The 21,780-nt window shown below is 43.8% G+C and overlaps 1 protein-coding gene across 1 annotated transcript in view; it reads left to right on the top strand.

The window, feature by feature from the left end:
- Positions 1-21,780, top strand: part of MYO16 (myosin XVI) — a gene marked incomplete at both ends in the record, with an annotated part of 347,769 nt that overhangs the window by 11,294 nt on the left and 314,695 nt on the right. Inside the window, one exon of the mRNA XM_080928526.1 lies at positions 14,795-15,058. Within this exon, the coding sequence (XP_080784652.1) occupies positions 14,795-15,058 (264 nt within the window). The remainder of the gene's footprint in view (positions 1-14,794; positions 15,059-21,780) is intronic.

Genomic DNA, 21,780 nt, shown 5'->3' with positions numbered 1-21,780 from the left:
TTCATGACCTGTAATTTATGTCATTAATGTGTGAGAATCGTTATCCTTCTGACTAGTTTCAGTGTGGCGTGTGCTTTGCCCCATGTGAGTGTAACTACTGTTGCTTCCACTCGGCTCCATTTACTTAGAAATCTATCCTCTGCCCTGTCACTTTTGGTCTCAATGGGTCTGTCTTGGGATGATGAGTTTCTTCTAGCATCAAAAAGTTAGACTTTGGAGGTTTTGTTTGTTTGATTGATTGATGGGTTTTTTTAATCCATTCATCCAGTCTGTCTCTTTTAATTAGAAATGTGAGACTGTTTACATTTGAGATTTTTGCAATAGTTTAAATGAGAAGTTTTAAATGGTTTAAATGAGACACCCACACCCCCAGACACACATAGTCTCACACATTTGAACATTTGGTCCCAGTTGATAATTCTGTGTGTTGCCGGAGAAGATGCATTACTAGAGGTGGAATCTGAGGTTTCAGAAGCCACACCAGCATTCCTAGCTATTCTTTACTTCCTGCTTGCAGTCTTGAGATGTACACCCTCAGATAAAGGCTCCAGCCACCGCACCTGCCTGCTGCCATGCTCCCTGTCCTGGTGGTGACGGACTTTTATCCCTTTAGGACTGTAACTCCAGATAAAGCCTTCTTTCTCTATAGGTTGCCTTGCTGTGGCATTTTTATCATGGCAGCATAAAAGTAACTAATATTGACTTTGTTTTGAAGGTCTACACTAATTTCTTTGTCTTAGAGATATGCTACATTAGTTGGTCAATAATGCCTGATTCCCCGTTATCTTAATATTTCTGCTTTGTTGTGTTTGGTTTTTGAGTTTTTATCTTTCCTGAGTTCACTTGTGCAGATCTTTCTGTGTTATCCATATGTAGAAATGTGTCCTTTACATGTCCTTCTCTTCTGCAGCACTGTGTCAGGGTCATAGATCTGTTAGTTTGTCTTCACTCTGGCAAATCTCCACACTTATTCTACAATTTAAAGGATAATTTTTGATGGATTCAGTCATTCTGTTTAGCAAAAATTTTATTTCACTGCCTGAATACCATCCCCTAGTCCCCTATTCTATAGAATTTTTACTTAGACATCTGCTCCTGCTCTGATGTGGTTTTCTTTATAAAAAACAACTTTTACACTTTTATCTTAAAATACTCAGTATTATTTATTACCTCATCACTTTTATCTTTTTACTATTAAATAATAGGGAGAGGTTATTTTCTGATCATGTCTGTTGGGTTCATAATTCCTCTTGCCCTGAGATGTTTGTAGGAGAGTTTCTGCTACAATTCACTGTATGGGATTTCTACACTATAATGCTATTTCTTGGTTCCTTCTTTTACATCCGAGATTCATAGAGTCCTAAATATTACATTGTTTTTTATTACTGTCTGAATGTAATCATACCTTAACTATGTCTCCGATACCTGAATTTTTTCCCTACTTGGTCTGCTTCATTGGCAATGCTTTCCTTGAGTTTTTCCACTTGATCTTTTGATTCATTTCAAGGATCTTCAACTGCTTTATTTGTTAGAATTTCTGTTTCCTGAATGTCCCTTCTACATTATTAAGGTTCTCCTAAGTCTTGAGTGATGTGTTTATTTCATTAACATATTTACTTGAGTCTTCCATTAGGTCATCTATAATAAGAACTGGGCTTTTGGATTCTTATTGGATATTTTAATTCTTTTAACACCTTTAAATTCCTCTATTGAATAGTTATAAACTTTTGGGTGAGCCACTTTTGTGATCTAGCACACTCTTGTATCCTGTGTTGTGAGCATTTTCTGGGATCCTTATCTTTTTCTAGCTTCGTACAGTAGTATTGTTGGTGATCTGACTCATTGGGGGCTTGGTCCCTACAACAATCAGAAGGATAAATGTAAGTTGCCCCAATAGCAACAATGTCAAAGCAAATACAGTGACACAGTAACAAGTAACTAAGGAAACAGAAACTGCAACACAACCAGCTCTACAGGAGGCAGGGAGGCAAGAATGAGAACGGTGTAGAAGAAGCTATGAAACTCAAACCAATAAATAAAACCTTAGTTAGAACAAAAGTAAAATATAATGGGATAGTAGAAACATGAAAGGTTAAAAAAAAGTGAGACTCAATAAAACAAAAAGAAGAAATAACAAAATGATGTAAGAAGAAAGAAAGCAAAAGATAAAAATTACTGATTACAAAAAGCACAAAAACAAAATTGGGTAAGAACCATAGAGAATGAAATAAAAGTAAATAAATAAAATATAAAAAATGCTAGTGATATAGTCAAAGGACAAAAACTGGAGACATTATTTCTGGCCCTCTAGTGTTTGGATTTTCCAGGTTTAGGGACAGGGTCAAAGCTGTAGGTAGAGGAAGTTTCTCTCTGCTTCCAGTGCACACGTTCCTGTGCTGAGTATGGGGTAATTGTGAATTTTCTACCTGTCAGTTAGGACCTTCTGCATGTCTCAATATGTGCAACAGACAGGAGAAGACCATCTGTTGACCAATATTCAAGGTATGGGTGTCCTCTGACAGAATTGGGGAACTGGAGAAGCCAAAATAATTCTGCACTGGAAGTGGAGAAACAAATGGACTGGCGAAACCCCTCCATCCATAATATCTCAGTCAGCAAAGGCTGGGAACATTCGGCCGAGTGAGGATGTCATGATTACAGCAGGAGATTCTAAACTAGTCCAGCAAAAAGAATGAAAATCACACAGAGGATGGCTGGGCATGGAAAGTCCTTGCTACACAAGCCTGTCAACCTGTGTTCTATCACTGGAACCCACAGTGGAAAAAGACAGACTCCCAAGTACTGTTCTCTGACTTCTATATGAGTGCAGTGTCATACACACACTCACTCACACACACACGCACACTCATGCACACATGCACATGCATGCACACACACACACTCCATATAATAAAATAATAATGATGATGATGATGATAATAATTTGAAGAAAGTGAAGAGGAGGAGGAGGAAGAAAATGAAGCAACCTAAGACCTGTGTAGGGAGACTACATTCGGAAAACAATCATAAGAGAACAGACGTAAAGAACAAGAAGCTGACCGAGTAGGTCCCGTGATAGCTAAGGTACCTGAGAAGGAAGGAGACAAGGGGTAATCCCACCAGCATTGCCAGAAAGATGGGGTTGTTTTTCACTTACTGCTGTGACTGAGTGGAGGCTCGAGGAGAACCCATGGCCCCGTGTTCCTAGTGTCACAATTATGTGAGAACAGCCATTGGTGAATACCAGGGTCTCTCATTGCTTTCTGTAGGAATCCAGGCTTTGTGTAACCATGAGTTAGTCTTAATTTTCCAGCCAAGGTACGTTAAACTGCCTTGTGTATTCAGGATGCTATCCAGAGGTCATGTTGGAGAGGTCAATGATCTTTGCCATCTCCAGAGATAGTCGTGGCTAAGAAATCTAACTAGAATCCGCTGTCCTTTATACGAAGATAATAAAATGCGAAGCCAACACTGTGATAGAGTTGCAGGTTCACTGGTGCCAATGAGCAGCTGCCCTGTTTGTGTTTCATCTTGAAAGGTCTTCTGCTGAGAGTAAGGGTTTTGAGAAGAATAATTAAAGGCAAGAAGCTTAAGGGCCCTCTAAATAGGGGAGATTAAGAGACTTGAATTATTTATTATCTAGAAATGAGGAATGACAAGAGAGATAGATACAAATTAATGAGTGGATTGTGAAATCAATTGGCCATTCTTCTTCATCATGGCGAGAAAGGAAGAAGAGGAAGCTATGAATTGAAAGGGCTAGTAACAAATGCAAAATTAATGACAGACATGCCCTGTGGTGCTTCATTCAAGGATGCAAAAATACATTTCCATGCCTTTTTACTGAAGAACATGAAGCTCTTTCAAGACAGAATTTTCTCTCAAACTTCCAGTTCATGATTGTTTATTCCCACCACCACCCCATACTGAGCTGAGTTTTAGAGAGGTCTACCGAAGCCAGCTCACAGAGCACCCGGGGACTGCATGTGGGCAGAGCTGCATGTTGTCTCACTTGGAGCATTTGGAACAGGTTTTAATCAGTCAATAGTCACCTCACCAGACAACCATAAAGCATCTCATGGGTAATTGTCCCCGAGGAACTGGTGTAATAAGCTATGCCTAGAAGACATGGCCTGGCATCCCCTGCTGGCGGAAATTCAGAGTGCAGATGCAACTGGGGCAGCTGTGGAGACAGCAGGCTCTCCAAAATCATGTTTGTCCCTTGTGTTGTCCCTTACAGAGACTCCAGGTCTGTTTCCAGTCCCTTTTAATCCTGATGTCTTGCTTACCCTGTCTCGACCTGAGCATGTTTCAGGGACACACCATTTCTTGGTTTGATAAATGGCAGGATGGCAAAGCAGAGACTTGATCAAGTGTTGAACTTTGGCTATCGCTGCCTCTTGAAATATATTTGAATGAATGAAAAAGTTAGAGTGTGAGTAAATGTGTGTGTGATTTGTGGCTGGCCTCTAGACATGTTCTGTCGCTGAAACTGTGGGTGAAAATAGAGGTATTCCATGCCTTTACAGAGTCTGTGGCCAGTGGAGCAGGAGGAAGAATATTGACTGATGTGTTATTTTAAGAGTTGGAAGAAGGCTCTGTATGGAAAGTGCTTTGAATCCAGATGGAGTGGTGTATACCTGTAATCTCAGTGCTCCTACAGGAGACAGAGTGGTGTGTATCCGTAATCTCAGTGCTCCTTACAGGAGATGGAGTGGTGTGTACCAGAAATCTCAGTGCTCCTTACAGGAGATGGAGTGGTGTGTACCTGAAATCTCAGTGCTCCCACAGGAGATGGAGTGGTGTGTATCTGTAATCTCAGTGGTCCCACAGGAGATGGAGTGGTGTGTACCAGAAATCTCAGTGCTCCTTACAGGAGATGGAGTGGTGTGTATCTGTAATCTCAGTGCTTCCACAGGAGATGGAGTGGTGTGTATCTGTAATCTCAGTGCTCCCACAGGAGATGGAGTGGTGTGTATCTGTAATCTCAGTGCTCCCACAGGAGATGGAGTGGTGTGTACCTGTAATCTCAGTGCTCCCACAGGAGATGGAGTGGTGTGTATCTGTAATCTCAGTGCTCCTACAGGAGATGGAGTGGTGTGTATCTATAATCTCAGTGCTCCCACAGGAGACAGAGTGGTGTGTACCTGTAATCTCAGTGCTCCCACAGGAGATGGAGTGGTGTGTATCTGTAATCTCAGTGCTTCCACAGGAGATGGAGTGGTGTGTATCTGTAATCTCAGTGCTCCCACAGGAGATGGAGTGGTGTGTATCTGTAATTCCAGTGCTCCTACAGGAGACAGAGTGGTGTGTACCTGTAATCTCAGTGCTCCTACAGGAGATGGGAGGTAGCAAGAAGACCACCTGCAGGTAAATAGGTGACGAGCCAGGCATGCTTAGTGGTGAACAAAACCAGAGCCTGCCTTAAACAAGATAGAAGGTGAGGATTGGTACCCAAAGTTGTCCTCTGACATCCATATGACATCCTTGACACACACATGCCCATACTCACCTTCACATGCATAATACATACATGCATGCATGCATACATACGTACGTACGTACATACATACATACTGCATATATGTGTGGATACACACATTACATACATACAAAATGAAACAGGAAATATAGTCTTAATCATTAATACATAATTACAGACAGTCACCATTGCTTCACGTCAGGTTTTCTGACATATTCAGAGGAAAGACAGTAAAATGCAAGGATTCAGTTCAGTGGGTCAAAAAGACCTAAGAGAGCCAGGCTGACACTCTTCTCTGGATGCTGGTCCCTAGTTCTCAGCGTCCACTGGCTTCTGCTTCTCTCACTTGCCATATGCATGTGAGTTTCAGTCCTGTGACTAAATCTGCAAACAGGCACTTTGACTTCCCAGGCATTAGTTTACATCCTTGATCCCAGAAGGAATTCAGACAATGCTTGGTTTAATAGTGGTTGATTGATTGGGAATATTTATATTCTGTCCTAAGTATAATACATATTGATCAGGAAACAGGAAGCTATCTGAAACCTGAGAGTTTCATTTAAAACTGACTTATATGTAACAAATATGCCATGCATTATTTAAATCTTTAGTGCTCCTGGGAGATGTATGACCATGGCAAAGAGAGAACAGAGCAGCTGGTGAGATGGCTCAGTAGATGAAGGATGCCAAGATTCAACATAAGTTTGGTCCCTAGAACTGACATGGTAGAAGGAGAGATCTGACTGCCATAGGTTGTCCTCTAACCATCACCCAAGATATAAGTAAATATAATTATTAATAGAGAGGGAGGAAGTTGGGGAGATGGCTTAGCCCTGCTGGGCACAGCCCCTGTAAATACATGGAATCATCTATACATGTACTAACTCATACACTAACTTATTCATTCATTCAAATATGTTTTAAAGGGCCTCCATAAGCAAAGTTCAGCACTTAAGTCTTTACTGGCTACTTTGCAAGAGGACCCAAGTTTGAGTCCCAGCACCCACATGGCAACTTACAACTATCTATAACTCCAGTTCCCGGGGATCTGATTTCTTCTTATGGTTTCTGTGGACACTGAATAAATACTTTACATACATACATGCATGCATACATGCATACATGCATACATACATGCATACATGCATACATGCATACATACATGCATACATGCATACATACATAAGATATATTTTTTCTTAGAAGTGTAAACCAGATGTCATAGAAGTGTGTGCCCCAGAACAGCACTGACTTCTACATGAGTTGCTTGCTGGCTGTTGACAAAATGTTATTTGTAATGGCTTAAATACAGAAGGTAATTATTGGCCCTCCTGTCTATAAAACACCCTTGATACCTAGAAAGTCTAAAGCTGGATTTATTTTGCCTTTTGTTACTGCAGATGTTGGTATCTGAGAATGAAACTAAAACAATTCTTCTTCTCCATCTGCCTCTCCCTATCTCTTAAAAGTTGTAGGCTTTGATATCAAATACCTGTGTCTCAGTGGGATGATCTTAAGGTACGATATGCCTACAAAATAACTCTTCCAAGTATTATTTTTATCAATTATACCTCACAGAAGGATCCTGAGCTGTCCAAGCTAGGACCATACCCCCCAAAGGACCAGCCATTGACTCCTTTCAAGGATGAGCTATTATGATGGTCTCAGTCAACATCAGTTTTTAGTCCTGGTGGGCAGTTGTACCAGCAAAATTCCTGTTAACCCCACTAGAACCAGAATGATAAAGGAATGAGGTTTCTCCAGGGAGATGAGTTGTCAGGATTAAGCTTACACTGTTCTAGGTAGGAGGCAAATGGTTTGTTCCATGTTGGGAATAGGAGACAGTTGTAAGGTGTGGCCTAGTGAGGTGAGCCAGTGGAACAGTAGTTTGCAGTGACCTGTGGTGGGCAGGATTGGCCATAGATGGTAAATTCATAAATCTTGACCAGCTTCTCTCACACACTATTATTCTGTATTGGTGTTGAGGTAAATGGGTGTTTTGTACCAGCTTACGCTGGAAGACTAGGCACACGGTGTGTAGCGGGGTAAGTGAGCCCCAGGATAACCAGCACCTCCTGTTGGGCACTTAGATGATGCCTCTCCACACTGTCCTTTGTTCTGCTGTTGGCTGTGAGTCAAACGTGAAGACTTTGTTTCATCTGAAAGTTCTTATAAATCAACGTGCATAGCAATGGGAACCATTTTGACTTCAAAGTCTCTCCCCACCCTGAAGAGTACAAATTACAATCCTATTTTAACATAATATGTTTGTTGTAGAAAATGGCTAAATAAACATCGTGAATTAAAATTGAATGTAATTTTTCAATGTCTTCTCAGTTCCCTTAAGGGAACCAACATTTCATATTAAAGTAGTATTTTAAATGATTTATTTTAAGATTCAGAAATGTGTCTAAATACACGTTTCTCACTTGTAGCTGTGAAACTGGAATGCAGTTTTCAGTTATAATGAAGAACCTTGACAAAGAATGAGTAGAAACCCGTAATCTTTGCTGCCATATTCAAAGCATGCCTTGTTCTCCTTGGGACATTGCTTCAGGGATTGGAGCAAACTTTTTGTTCTGAAAGGTGCTGAAGCTGAGACTCCTGTGCTAGACTGCCTGGACCCTGAGCAGTGTGTTTCGTAAATACCTTATATGGTAGGAATAGGACTGGAGTTTAAGATGTTTATGAAGGACACATTACATTCGGAGATCAGGGTTACTTGGTATTTAGGACTCAATGAACTCAATGAGTATGTCAGAGAGCGAAGTCTATACCCCTATGTCAGAGAGCGAAGTCTATACCCCTATTTCAGAGAGAGAAGTCTACACCCCTATGTCAGAGAGAGGAGTCTATACTCCCTATGTCAGAGAGAGAAGTCTACACCCCTATGTCAGAGAGAGAAGTCTACACCCCTATGTCAGAGAGAGAAGTCTACACCCCTATGTCATAGACAAGTCTCCACCCCTATGTCAGAGAGAGAAGTCTACACCCCTATGTCAGAGAGAGAAGTCTACACCCCTATGTCAGAGAGAGAAGTCTACACCCCTATGTCATAGACAAGTCTCCACCCCTATGTCAGAGAGAGAAGTCTACACCCCTATGTCATGAGAGAGAAGTCTACACCCCTATGTCATAGAGAAGTCTCCACCCCCTATGTCAGAGAGAGAAGTCTACACCCCCCCATTGCATATAAACCCAAAGAAACCCACAGTACCTACAACAGGAGGAAGTGTGGAATCCACATTTATTAAACGCTACCTCAACTACACAGCCCCACTTTCTCTGATGTGAGCAGAGTGACTGTTGCAATCTTGAGAGATGACTGTGTACACCTGGAATTTAGAATTTCAAGCACCTCAACATAAACAGGACCGAGAGCCACATCATGACCTGCTCTGAGCAGCTATCAGTAGCAGGCTCTGATTTTTTGAAGCTGGACTTCTCTAGAAGTGGTCATTCTGAGAGAAAATTGGAGACAAGAGAGACTCTGCTTGCTCTTCATCTGAACTTTGCCCTCAGTTCCATTTTGTGGTTTGTCAGAGGCACAGAGAGGAAATCCACAGTTGAGTGTGGGTCTGAAATGATATGGGCCCCAGATCCCTAGGATGGTCAGAGCTGGGTGGGCTGTGACAAGCCAAACTTCTCAGTGTGATGAAAGTCCTTGGGCAGAGCTTCAGAACAGTGAGCCACTGTGGGCCTACCCAAGGCACAGGAAAAACCCAGCAGGTTTGATTCACCTGAAGATGGACTAGAATAGGTAGGAACAAGGTTCAGGGATTTTTGGGTTTTTTTTTTTTTTTTTTTCTACCCAGAAACAAGGACTGGAGAGTAAAAGTGATTTCAATCTGTATCACTAGGCTGTATGTCATGACCAAGTAACCTGTCATTAAAGAAACAGTAATAGAAAATCGGGGACAGAAATACAGACCCCACAGTGAATCTTTGTGTGCTTATTTCTTTTCTTCTGTAAAGAGAAAACCCTTATCAGATTTCCTCACTAGAATAGGTGGAAACAGTTGGATGGGGGCCCAAGAAATGTCCTCTAGGCACATAAATTTAAACGTTGGAAGGGATCTGAAAACCAGTTGCAAAATGTCTCTGACTTTCTTAAGTTTAATTTAAACTTTTAAAGATTGTTTAGATGTTTCATGACCCCCAACTTCCAGAAAAGAATTAAGCGAGATCTTGCTGAAATGTGTTTTCTTTCTATGCTTTGTTCCTCGAGGAAGGAAATATCCCTGTAACTCCATTTCAGAGATGCTAAGCTCTCAGTCTCCGAAGACGTCCCTGCTCCATTGTAGACTTACAGCTGTGAGAGGATGTAGCAATTATGCCCTTCTCTTTGAAAACCCTCATTGTGCTCTTTTTTGTTTGTATTATTGACATTTTTATGCAGAAAATAAAAAGACACAAAAAGCCTCTAGATCCTGTAACAATGAATGCTACGAATAAGGATCCGAGGCAGGAGTTGCAGTATGTCTTATATGTATTTGATTATGTCCCTTGGAAGCAAAATCTGAGAGGTCTATTCAGAAGTACTATTTGTCATAGGACTGCTATCAGGGAAAACAGGGAAGGGAATGAAGGTAGAAGAACATGAACAGGAAAGAAAACTATGAACCTGGCAAAGACTGGAACCAACCCATACTCCCTGCTCTGAAGCAGATTGTCCATTTCTCACTAAGTCAGGCAGATAGTCTGTGTGCTTTCAGTGACTGTGATTAATAACAGGCAGGAGGTCTTTTACTCTCTGAACTGTGTAGGTCAAAGGAAACAGGTGTGAGCCCAGCCAACAGTGTGATCTGGGTGGAGCCACATCAAATTTTGTCCTGGGCCGAAGCCTCCTCCTCTACACACAAGCTGGTGTCCTGAAATGCAATTCACCCCCTAATTTTACATAAATATATTTTCTTGCTTACAAATTATAAAACGCCTTTTCTTTCATTTCATATGGAAAACTGCAGTATTTTTTATTTTATTTCCAAGATTGCCCTTTTGTTCGGGAATTTGAGTAAAAGGCTTTGTATTCCCGATTCTGCCAAGAATACACTGAGCTTACTGTCAGATTTTTTTTTCTTTTCTGGCTAGGTCAAGCCCACTTATGAAAAAAATTGCTCTGAAATCTACTTCAAAAACTCAGAAAAGCCATCTGTCACAGGAGACAAGCCATTCTCCTGTGTTGCCTTTGAGATCAGGGTGTGGCTCAGGCCAAAGTGCTCAAAGGCAGAAGCCTCGAGGAAACATAGTCTAACTTTGCTTAGAGTGTGGCAAGGCTTTGGCATGTAAAACCATCCAGAGGGTCCTAATGAACCACAAATGTGACCTAAACTGTCAATATGCATTTCAGCAAGCCAATAGAACCACCAAGTGATTTTACTAAACAGCTGAAGAGGTCAACAAATGGTCATAAAATTTGGTTTGTTTTTGTTTTTCTATGTTTCCTTTTATGTCACAGTGGTGCTTGTAGTTGACTCTCTTGGGAAATCTGCCCTATGATAAATAAACAAGCCGTAACCAATCAAAGTTCCCATTTCCACCGAACCAGTGCTCCACTGTTGAGGCAGGAGTGGTGAAAGTTTTCATTCAGAAATATCAGTGTTCCCAATGCACAGGCCAGCACTGTGGAAAACAACCAAAGCCCAATATCACCTCAGTTGATAACTGTTGAGACCCTGAGCTCCCAACCACCGATGGCCAAGAACCAAGGACTTCTTCCTCAGTCAGTTCAGGGTATGGGTGCATTGGTGGGTGGCTCCCCTTTTGGCAGTGGCAAAGGGCTCTAAGTGTGGCACTGGGGATAAGTGGCCTCCATGGGCGCAGTGCTTAGAGACATCAATCTGAAAGAAGCAGCAATAACAGCATCAAATGCTAGAACACCACGGGCCAGTCTTGCAACTCTGGAAATGGCATGTGTTTCTAAGAAGAAAAGCTGATTTTGTGCGCATCTGGTCATTCTCTGTCACAGTAAAAACTGCACTCTGGCTTTCTGCAGGCAGAACTGTTATATGTATCCATCTGCATGTTGTCGGCAGAGTCAGTCCATGTGGGGTTCCACACGGGATTGCGAGCCAGCAGAGACTGGTCCCTATTAGCCCTGGCCCTGTTGAGACCCAGAGGAGCCTGGGAGACTTTGTCATGATGCAGTAGGAAAACCTTGTCTGCACTCAGGGTACACATGTAGAGACCTGTGCAGTGTTGGGGGTAGCCCATCTCATGTCTTTGCCCCAACCCATCTTTAGCAGATCCATAGGACATAGGACCATGTTCAGCATCCTGCTTATAGACTTTACAGATATTCAGTGACTGTATAAACCTGTGTTTCTCTTAACTGTTAGTTTTAATATTAGCTGTCAGACTGTCAGACTCTCTGACATGGGTTACTGTTGATTCACCTATAATTACAAAACATCACAACACATCAAACACTTCCAGGCTATAATCAACCTACAGACTAAGAAAAGTCAAAGCATAGGTTCTATTTGACAATAAACAAGTTATACTGAGACATGTGCATAGAAATGTCACAAGGGAATCCACTACCTTGTATGATGACCTAAAATTTAATAAGAAGAGAAGTATACTAGAAATTGGTATACATGAATCTGAAACTTAGCAACTGTGGCAATAAAGACAGAGAAATTGTTGACAGTCACAGCTGCTGACCCCTTTGGAAGCCTGTCAAGGGTCACTCTACCTGTCATGTTTGTCACTGCAGAGTCCTTGGAAATCAGTCGACACTTTCACCAGAAGACCACTCTGTTTATTCGATTATCCCTTCTATCAACACCATGCTCATTAGCACATGGCCCCTGGGATACAGCTCGCTTCTGTAGGTTTTCCTGTAGCTTGACCGTCCCCTGGGTATCTAATGACAATTCAGGACAGTCATAGAAGCCAAAATGTCAAGAGCTCAACGTCAGTAAGTCAAACTTGGTCCAGTCTCCTGAATGAGCCACTGAGACACTTCCTGATTAACTCTCTGACCTCTGTCACTCCAGTCAGGGCTCTCATTAGCCAGCTTTCCATAGTCTGTCATACGGCAAAAGCGGCCAGCGCCTCTCCCTGTTGAGGCTGTGACATAGGGGTGTAGACTTCTTACCACTCTTGCATGCCTCCTTCTCCTTGGTGGCAGCAGACAGCTGCGTGCGGCACACCGTGCTTGCTTATTTGCTGTGAGTTTATGGGATGCTCTTTTGACGTCAGCAGCCAAACATGTCTCAGATCCTAGAAAAGCCACACCTTCTCTGAAGTCTTGTGTTCTTTAGCACATTGTGTGTATGCAAGAACAATGTAAAGTAGCCGTGAAAGCAGGGTGGCACACACAGCCTCTCCACGGCATGTTCTCTTAATGCAACACAGAGCAGTCTTTTGATGGCGACAGGAGTCTTCTTCAAGTTAAGTCTAGAATTGGCCACATTGTATACATGTGTAGCGAGTTGTTAATATGTTTTGGACTTTGGCATGCATACATTAAGAAGAAAGCATGCATTTGGAGGTGGTCATACAAGCCGGTAACTTCAATGCTCTAGAAGCTGAGGCAGGAGGATTATTAGGTTCGAGGGCAGTTGGGGTAAGTAACACAGTTCCTGGATAGTCTAGACTAAATCCTGTCTTAAAGCATTAGGTTTAAAAAAAATGTTTTAAGTCCAGAGAAGACTCTGGAGTTGCCATGCCTGATAACCAAGGCTGGATCCCCAGAACTCACACGCTGGAAGGAGAGAGCCAACTCCAGCGAACTGCCGTCTGGTGTTCACACACTCATCCTGGCGCAGACACACCCACTCCTGTTCAAAGTCAGTGAATGCAAACAAATGGAATGGATTTTTTTAAAATTTAAGAACACCTAGACACTTAGCTGAATATATGAGCCAGATTTCATAATTCATAATAGCAACTTTCTGTTGGTCACACATTTTAGTCACATGGTAAATGTGTTTGTGCAGGTTTGACCCCTGGTGCTTCCCATGGTTTCTTAGGACAAAATGAAAAGGTAAAGTGTTTGAAATTCCAGAATGAAGAATTCAGTCAGGTTAGTCACCATATCAGTAAGGCAATGGTGATGCTAACCACAGTGTTTTGCATAATTTTGAGATGATAAAAATAAATGTCTGTGCCAACTCTGTATTGTACTTAACCATACTTAGGTCTCTTAGGAACAAACGCTTCTTATCACGTGGAAAAGAGGTCAGCTGGGAGTTAGTGGGAACAGTGATTAACGCCATGGAAAACTGACTGCATGTTACAAGTTTTCCATTCCACTATAACGGCTGAAATGCCATGCAGTGGGAGACCAGTTCTATTAGGAGGGGTGGAAAGAACTGCAGGGGTGTGGCCTTTGTGAACATGAAGGGTTGCCAAGGAAGGGAGGAATAGGAACTGTATGTAAGCAATAGGAACTGTATGTAAGATTTTATCCCAGAATTCATCAGTTTAGTTGGTAGTATTTGGTCATAATTGAGTTTAACAGTTAAACCTTGAGGGCTTTCTGTACATTTATAGACATGATGAAGGGAATGGCTGGGTTCAAAGCTATGTTGAGGAAAGGTTCTGATTCAGTTATTACTATGAAGTTGTGGGCGTTGTTTGTTTCCCCTGTTCTGTAAAGTGGGCCAAGCTGCATTTGTGCATCAAGCAGGGAGGAGATATGGTGTGTAGGTTATTCCTGCTCTGCAGTGGGCATTGCAGATTCGGAAATGCAGGTGTAGTAAAGGTGGGCATTGGAGATTTGGGAATGCGGAAGGAATTGCAGAATCAGGAATGTAGCAGGCACTGCAGAGTCAGGAATGCAGTGAGAATCATAGAATCAGGAATGGAGTCAGCATTGCAGATTTGGGTATGTGGTAAGCATTACAGAATCAGGAATACAGTGAGAATTATAGAATCAGGAACGCAGTGGGCACTGCAAAGTCAGGAGTGCAGTGAGAATTATAGAATCAGGAATGTGGCAGTCACAGAATCAGCAACAGAGTGGGCACTGCAGAATAGGGAACGCAGCGGGCACTGCAGAGTGAGGAACGCAGCGGGCACTGCAGAGTGAGGAACGAAGTGGATGTTGTAGTGTCAGGAACACAGCGGGCACTGCAGAGTCGGGAACACAGTGGGCACTGCAGAGTGAGGAACGCAGTGGATGTTGTAGTGTCAGGAACACAGCGGGCACTGCAGAGTCGGGAACGCAATGGATGCTGTGGTGTCAGGCAGTGTAGTAGACAGTATAGACTCGCCTGGCCATGGACATCATTGTTGGTATGTGTGCGACGCTGACACGGAGTGAGAAGATACCTTGTGACTTTCCTCTCCTCTTTACTTCAGGTTGCTACCAGCTATGTAATGTCTTTCGATCTCATGAGATGGAAATTGACCAGTGCTTGCTGGAGTCCCTCCCCCTGGGCCAGCGGCAGCGGCTGGTGAAGCGCATGCGCTGTGAGCAAATCAAAGCCTACTATGAGCGAGAGAAGGTGTTCCGGAAGCAGGAAGGGCTCCTGAAGAGAATCAAGCCTGGGAAGAGCCAGAAGGTCCGCTTCGGCCTGGCTGACATGATTCAGGATGCTATCATTCACCACCACGACAAAGAGGGTATGCCTTCTCCTAAGAGATCTCTTAGCCTGCTTTTGCTTGTTGTTTCCAAGGGATATAAGAATGCTTTTATAAAAAGGATGTTCCTTCCGAAATATGGTTTGGAACGTCTTAAATGATATGTCAAAAATAAGTTTTTGGTGAAATGTTTGTATATAGCTTGAAAAAGGAAGTACCTATCTGAAAGGCAAGAAACTTCTTTTAAACTCACATTTTAACCCTTAACAAGACAAAGTTTTCTCAGATCAGTGGTTCTCAACCGGTGGGTCGCGACCCCTTTGTGGGTTAAAGAACCTTTTCGTAGAGGCTGCACATTCAATCTCCTGCATCTCAGATAATTACTTTACAATTCATAGCAGTAGCAAAATTACAGCTATGAAGTAGGAATGAAAACAGTTTTTGTTGGGGGGTGTCACCATAACTCGAGGAAGCGAGATAAAGGGTCACAGCATTCGGAAGGGTGGGAACCACTGTCTTAGAAGACGGCCGTGACTGCTCTTTTCATTCCCCTCTCATCCACATGTCTACAGCAGTGGCAAAGGCAGTTGCCTCGAAATTTGCAGAAGGTCAAGACTCAGGTTTTCTAAAACTCGTTTCCTGGGCAGCTACAAAGTTTCCTTGTCTTCGTAGCCGGTGAACAGCCTCAGATCTTACGTCTGGGTCTTTGACTAATTTTGTATCAGGATGGAGTTGAGCTTCAGTGTGGTCTACACTGGTACTCCCTCCGCTATGTGTGCAGCCAGGACTTTCTCCAGTTGGGCTTGAGTTTGGGCGTGTGTCAGGGAGGTCCCTATAGCATTTCATTGGTCTCTAGCCTGTTTTATGCTACCATTAGGCTGCTGGGAAACTTTGAAGTCCCTCTGAAGTTCTGCCAGATGTGCCCGTTTGTTCAGGGTGGCTTTGGCATTTTAAAAATCCTGGGTTAGGATGTGAAAATTTCTTAAGCATGCCCAATTAATTTCAACACCATGTATTTTTATCTCTGAGCTTCTTGCTTCTTTTTGCCACCTACTTTTCCAAGATTTAGTGGGAGAGAAATGCTCTATTTCTGAGTTATGTTATGATAAAACATGGTGTTCCTTTCACCAGATTAATGCATCTGATGCTTGGCCCCTGACTTGGTTTGGTTTTCTTGTGTTGTGAAGAGACACTGTGACCATAGTAATTCTTAAATATTTAATTGGGGCTGGCTTACAGTTTGAGAAGTTTAGCGCATTATCATCATGGCAGGAAGTATGGTGACATGTAAGGCAGACATAGTGCTGGAGAGGGAGCTGAAAATTCCATACCTTGATCTACAGGCATCAGGAAAAGAATTGTGTGCCAGACTAAGTGCAGCTTGAGCATAGGAGACCCCAAAGCCCACCCCCACAGTGACACATTCCTCCAACAAGGCCATGCCTCCTAATCATGCCACTCCCTCTGAGGCAGGCATTCCTACTCACATCACCATGTCTTACGGACTCTGTCCTTTGTAGCCAGAGAAACCCTAGGTATTTAGAGGAGTTAATAACCAATGTTGATGAAGGCTCAGAAGACTAGAATGCCAGCAGCAATGTTGGCATTGAAAATCATTTGAGGACATCCAAGTCTAAACTTTGGGTGGAGGCCAGAAATATTAAATTATTATGAAGAATAGGTTTGTATTTTGTCCATGTTCTGAGACTTTGGCAGACTATGTTTAAAGTTGGACGGGTCATTCTGTGAGAAGAAATGTCAATGGTTTCTCTCTGCTCTTAACCTGCTTTTCAGTGAGAGCTAAAATTAAAAGAATAACCAAGTAACAGCTTGGCAGGCCTTGGTTTCAGCAGAGATCAACATCAGGAAAAGAAGCCACATGTGCTTTTCAGGACTGCCAGGTGACTGACAGCCATGAGGGCATCTCTGGAGTAAGCTAGATCCTCACTGTCACAGCTTCCGAGAGATGAGAGCCTTGGAAAACTTCCTTTGAAAATGTGGCTCCTCTGGAATCCCTGCTCACGGGGGGGGGGGGGGGTACCCAGGAAGCTGTTTCTCAGGACTCTTTCCAGCACACTCAGCTGCCCAGGGAAGTCATGGTGGGGTAGGGGAATGAGCTACGTACTCAGCTTGCACAAGACTGTGTGCAGGCCACAGGTGTAGGGTTTACTGGAGTGGAAGAAATGCAGGAAAAACCCTAGCTGTGGAGACTGCCATCCAAAATTGGAAAGGAATCTGAAGCTGGGGTGGGGGACAAGCAGCATCGCTGAGGCTGGGGTTCCTGGAAGTGGCTGCAGAGAGGGATGTGCTCAGGGTGGTGAGGATGATGTCTAAATGGTGGCGAATAGCCCAGGATGTCTGAGGTGCCAAGTATGAGAGACACCTGCCCGGAGCAGCCAGGCCAGGTCAGATGTCCCATGGACTTAGATGGCAAGGCCACAGGTGCAGAGTTTAAAGGGCCCTGCGAACTTATTTTATAACCCAGGATATCATAGATGTTGGGCATGAACTTAATTTGCTGGGTTTCAGTTTTGGGGGTTCTCTTCCTTCTAGGTGTTCTTCTCTCTTCAGAAGGGGGGAAAACTATGCTAACCACCAAATACAGGCATATGTAACTTACTTTAATCTTCACCAGGGCTGACTGTTGAGAGTATATCTTGATTCTAAAAGGAGACATTGAGCTTGAATTTTTGAAAAAGTTTGGAATGATAAAGCTTTCAGGCTCCTTGGAGACAGAATGCCTGAAATTTTCATTATGAGTCAGCCTTGGGCTAAAGGGCCATGAATAAAACACAATGGCTTGAACCTGAGATGTTCCTCACAGGTTCATCTCTAGCTGCTTGGTCCCCAGTTCTTTGTCTTTTTGTCACGTGGTTGAATGTTTAGAAAGGAAGGTCTCACTGAAGGAAGCAGTTCACGTCTATGTGCCCTTGAATGTTACACATGGGCCCGTTCTCTTTCCTTTAGCATATTCACAGACAGGATAGGGCCTCTGCCCAAGGCCTAGGTCCAACCGTGGGTTGAAACAACTTGTGGTATAGCGTGACTCATTTTAAGTGGTTTTGTCACGGCAACAGCGCTGTAACTAATACAGTGTAAATGAAGACTTCTCAGACAAGCCAGGGGGATATCTACACCTTGCTAGCCTCTGATGCCAGTGGTTGACTGGAGCTAAGACGGACATCCTTCTCAATGTAGAAGTCACAATTTGAAATGGGAGGAGTGCAGAAACCCCAGGTTTTCTTTGTAGCTCACTGTAGAGGCTATTTCTCTGACCTGATTTTAATTTTTTAAACAATCTGGAAAATGCATGAACTTAAGAATATATCCATTTCCAAGGCTCTCAGACAGGGATTGTGAGTCTGGAGATGAGAGAGCTACCAGCATGCTGTGTGCTATGAAGGCTGCAATGAGACGCTCCGCCCTCTGTTTGCTTATCCCAGTAAAACCTCTCCTGGCTGAGATGTCACCTCATCTCATTTAAATGATCTGCTCCTAGGCCTTTATACACGGCACTGGCATGATCTGGTATAGCCTGAGAGACCCTTTGCCCTTATCCTGTTTACTCCTGAAAGGGCGGGTGCTTGGGACTGAACCTGAATCTTCACATGATGTCCACAGTGATAGAGAGCCCTTGCACTGCAGGTCTCTGATCTGGTGTTTACTGGGCAGCGTGAACTGGACATTCCATGCTGCAGGACCCTCTGAGCAGCTTCTCGTCTGGATGGTGTGAACTGGACATTCCATGCTGCAGGACCCTCTGAGCAGCTTCTGATTGAAGTTCTCGTGTCTGAGCCTCACCCATAAATGTGTTGGTTTAATTATCTGAAGTAGGTCTAGACACTTTTCAGAGATACCCATGAGACCGAGGTGCTGAAGGAGTTGATGCCCCCTCCGTGGGGCATTGGTAGGCAGGACAGAAGGCTCCAGTAGCTTTTAGTCGGCTGTATTATACCTCATGAAAGACCTAGATCTCAGCAAGCATTGGCGGAGAGCAGAAGAGTAGGAAGAGGAGACAATGTAGCATTGTGAGTTCAGACTGGGGTGAAGCTCGGTCACAAGGCATTGCCTAGCATGTGTAGGACCATGGTTTGAAAACAGAAGAAGAAAAGCTAGTCAACTTCGTAGAAATGTCAGAACAGCTAACATCACCCTTAGAGTTGGTTTGGTGTGAAAGCTGAGGTGTCAGGGTGGTGGCATGGGATTGGATCCACCCCTTTCCTGTTTGGTGCTGTCTTTTCCAGCATCTTATTAGACTTCCTTTACTTAGGGAATCCCTGTAGAGAGGATCTTGTATGAGCATCACCTGTTAATAAAATTCCTATGGCCAATGAGATGGAAATAGGCAGGGAAAGGAGGTGGGACATTGGCAGAAGAGGGGATTCTAGGTGGACACATGGTACCTGAGCACAGGTAACCAGCACATGTCAAAATTCAGGCTCAAATAACTGGGATATTGTAAGTTCTGATCTAGTCAGAGAAGAGCCTAGCTGTATGGCCAAGGTGTTGTAAATACAATTTGAGTCTGAGTCTTATTTCTGGGAGGATGAGATGGGGAGGAAGAACCAGAGTCTAACTTTTACAAATACTTATCTATACTGCTGAAGTCATGGTCCCAAAGTAACAACCTGCCGGGAAATTAATAACGGAAAACATGATTTGCCACCTCACAGTGTGGGAAGTTAGAAACCTGAGAGATGAGTGTGAGAGACTGTATTCCTTCTGCAGGCTCAGGGAAAGCCAGTCTCTGGGTTCCTGTCTTTCTGTCTTGTGGGGCTGGGTTCCAGAGGCCTCAGATGGAGATCTCTGATCCAGCTAGGTGTATGGGTTCAGGGGAAGGGGAGAGAGCTCAGGCAGGGAGGGGGAACCTGTTCTGCCTCTGTCTCCACTGGGCCACAATCTGGGCTGAGCCAGCAGGAGATTTCAGGAGAGCAGATCTCTATCCAAGCAGCGGTGTTACAGCCTTTGTGACAGAAGCTCTCAGATGATGGGGTAATTCCTGCACCTTTAATTCTGAACAGACCTCATATATACAGTTTGGGGATGGTTCAGAGTCTAACAACTGGTACTTCCTATTGGCTTGGCCTGAGCGCTTAGGAATACCTCATCTACATATTTGGGGGTGTGGTCCTGCTTCTGTCTTGAGCCCCCATGACTTGTGGTCATGTCCTCATTTTGGGTGGGGCTCTTGGGGCATGATTTATGCAAATCAAACCTCTCTACAGGGCTGTAGCTGTGTGATAGGGTCCTGATCTTTTGGGAGACTAGGAAGCTGCCTGTCATCCCTTAGCGTCCCCGGGCTTCAACTTTTCCCAACCAGGAATCAGGGTACCCTTCACAACCACAGCCCCACACTCTCTCTGTCTCTGTCTCTCTTTTCTCTGTGTCTGTCTGTCACTGTGTCTCTATGTCTTTGTGTCTCTGTCTCCCTGTCTATGTCTGTCTCTGTGTCTCTGTATCTCTGTGTCTCTGTCTGTCTCTGTGTCTATCTAACTGTCTCTCTGTGTCTGTGTCTGTCTGTCTGTTACTCTGTCTCTATGTGTTTATGTCACTGTCTCTCTGTCTCTGTCTCTCTGCTCTGTCTCTGTGTCTATGTCTGTCTCTGTGTGTCTGTCTCTGTCTCTCTGTCTGTCTCTTTCTCTTCCTCCCTCTCCCCTCTTTCTACTCTCATTGTGTTTTGTCATTCTTTTGTGTGTTTGAATGTCCTGGCTTTGCAGATCCATCACTGGACCACTGGGTTAAGGCCCACCCTATCCCTGGAAGGCTCTTCCTGACTTCATTACTGCCAGTCTTCCATGACCAGGCCCTGGTCACAGTTCTGATGGATATGATAACGCAGCACAGTATCTCACAGGGTGATTGGAAGGCTGAGTGGGACATGACAAGTATAGAGCATCTGAGAAGCAATGCGATCATTGCCTTCATCCCATTTCCAAGGGGACCGAGCAATCCAGCTACTCATTAATTCACACTTGAAACAGCTCTGAGCTGTGTGTCTACCTCCGCCTTCCTCCCCATAATTACAAATTCCTCATGATGTGTAGCAGGACTGCTCATGACATTCCTAAAACCCCAACCCCATTCACACACTCACAGTGAGTTTATCACTCCCTGAAATCAGACTGCAGCCAAGGTCATTACCCATGGCTGTAAACTCCCCCTAAAGCCACAGAGCACTTACTACTCAGCATGCATGCACAGTAGGGAGAGCTGTCAGATGTCATTTGAAGGTGCATGCTGGGATCTTAGAGTTCTCACAGCTACTGTTTGCAGGCCTGCAGAGGAGACTACCTCAGCCAAGGACACTCAGGTCCTAAGCTGTAGAATCAGGATCAGCAGCTCACTCTGCCCAGTTCAGAGTTCAGATCTCAGTGTCAGCCCCTAATGATGCAGCCACAGGGCACTCCCACCTCTGAAAACCTGTCCTACGGAGTTGGCTGTGTTCAAACCTTTTCCTTTCTGTCTACAAAAGATGGGGGGGTGTATTGTGACCAGATACTAAATAGAAGCAACTCAAAAGAAGAAAGCTCTGTCTGACTATGGAGCAAAGGTGACAGCCCATTGTGGCAGGGAGAAGGGGTGTTCATACCCCAAGGGACAGGAAACAGATAAAAGGAATGGGAACAATCTCATCTGCAGACACTAAACTCAGACACCATTGCTGATGCCAAGAAGTGCTTGCTGACAAGAGCCTGGTATGTCTGTCCCCTGAGAGGCTCTGCCAGAGCCTGACCAATACCGATGCAGATGCTCACAGCCAACCA

The sequence above is a fragment of the Micromys minutus genome (genome assembly GCF_963924665.1).
Source record: "Micromys minutus genome assembly, chromosome: 14".
NCBI classification, from domain to species: domain Eukaryota; kingdom Metazoa; phylum Chordata; class Mammalia; order Rodentia; family Muridae; genus Micromys; species Micromys minutus.
The sequence above is the reverse complement of the archived record's forward strand: the minus strand, read 5'-3'. Positions and strand labels throughout refer to the sequence as shown.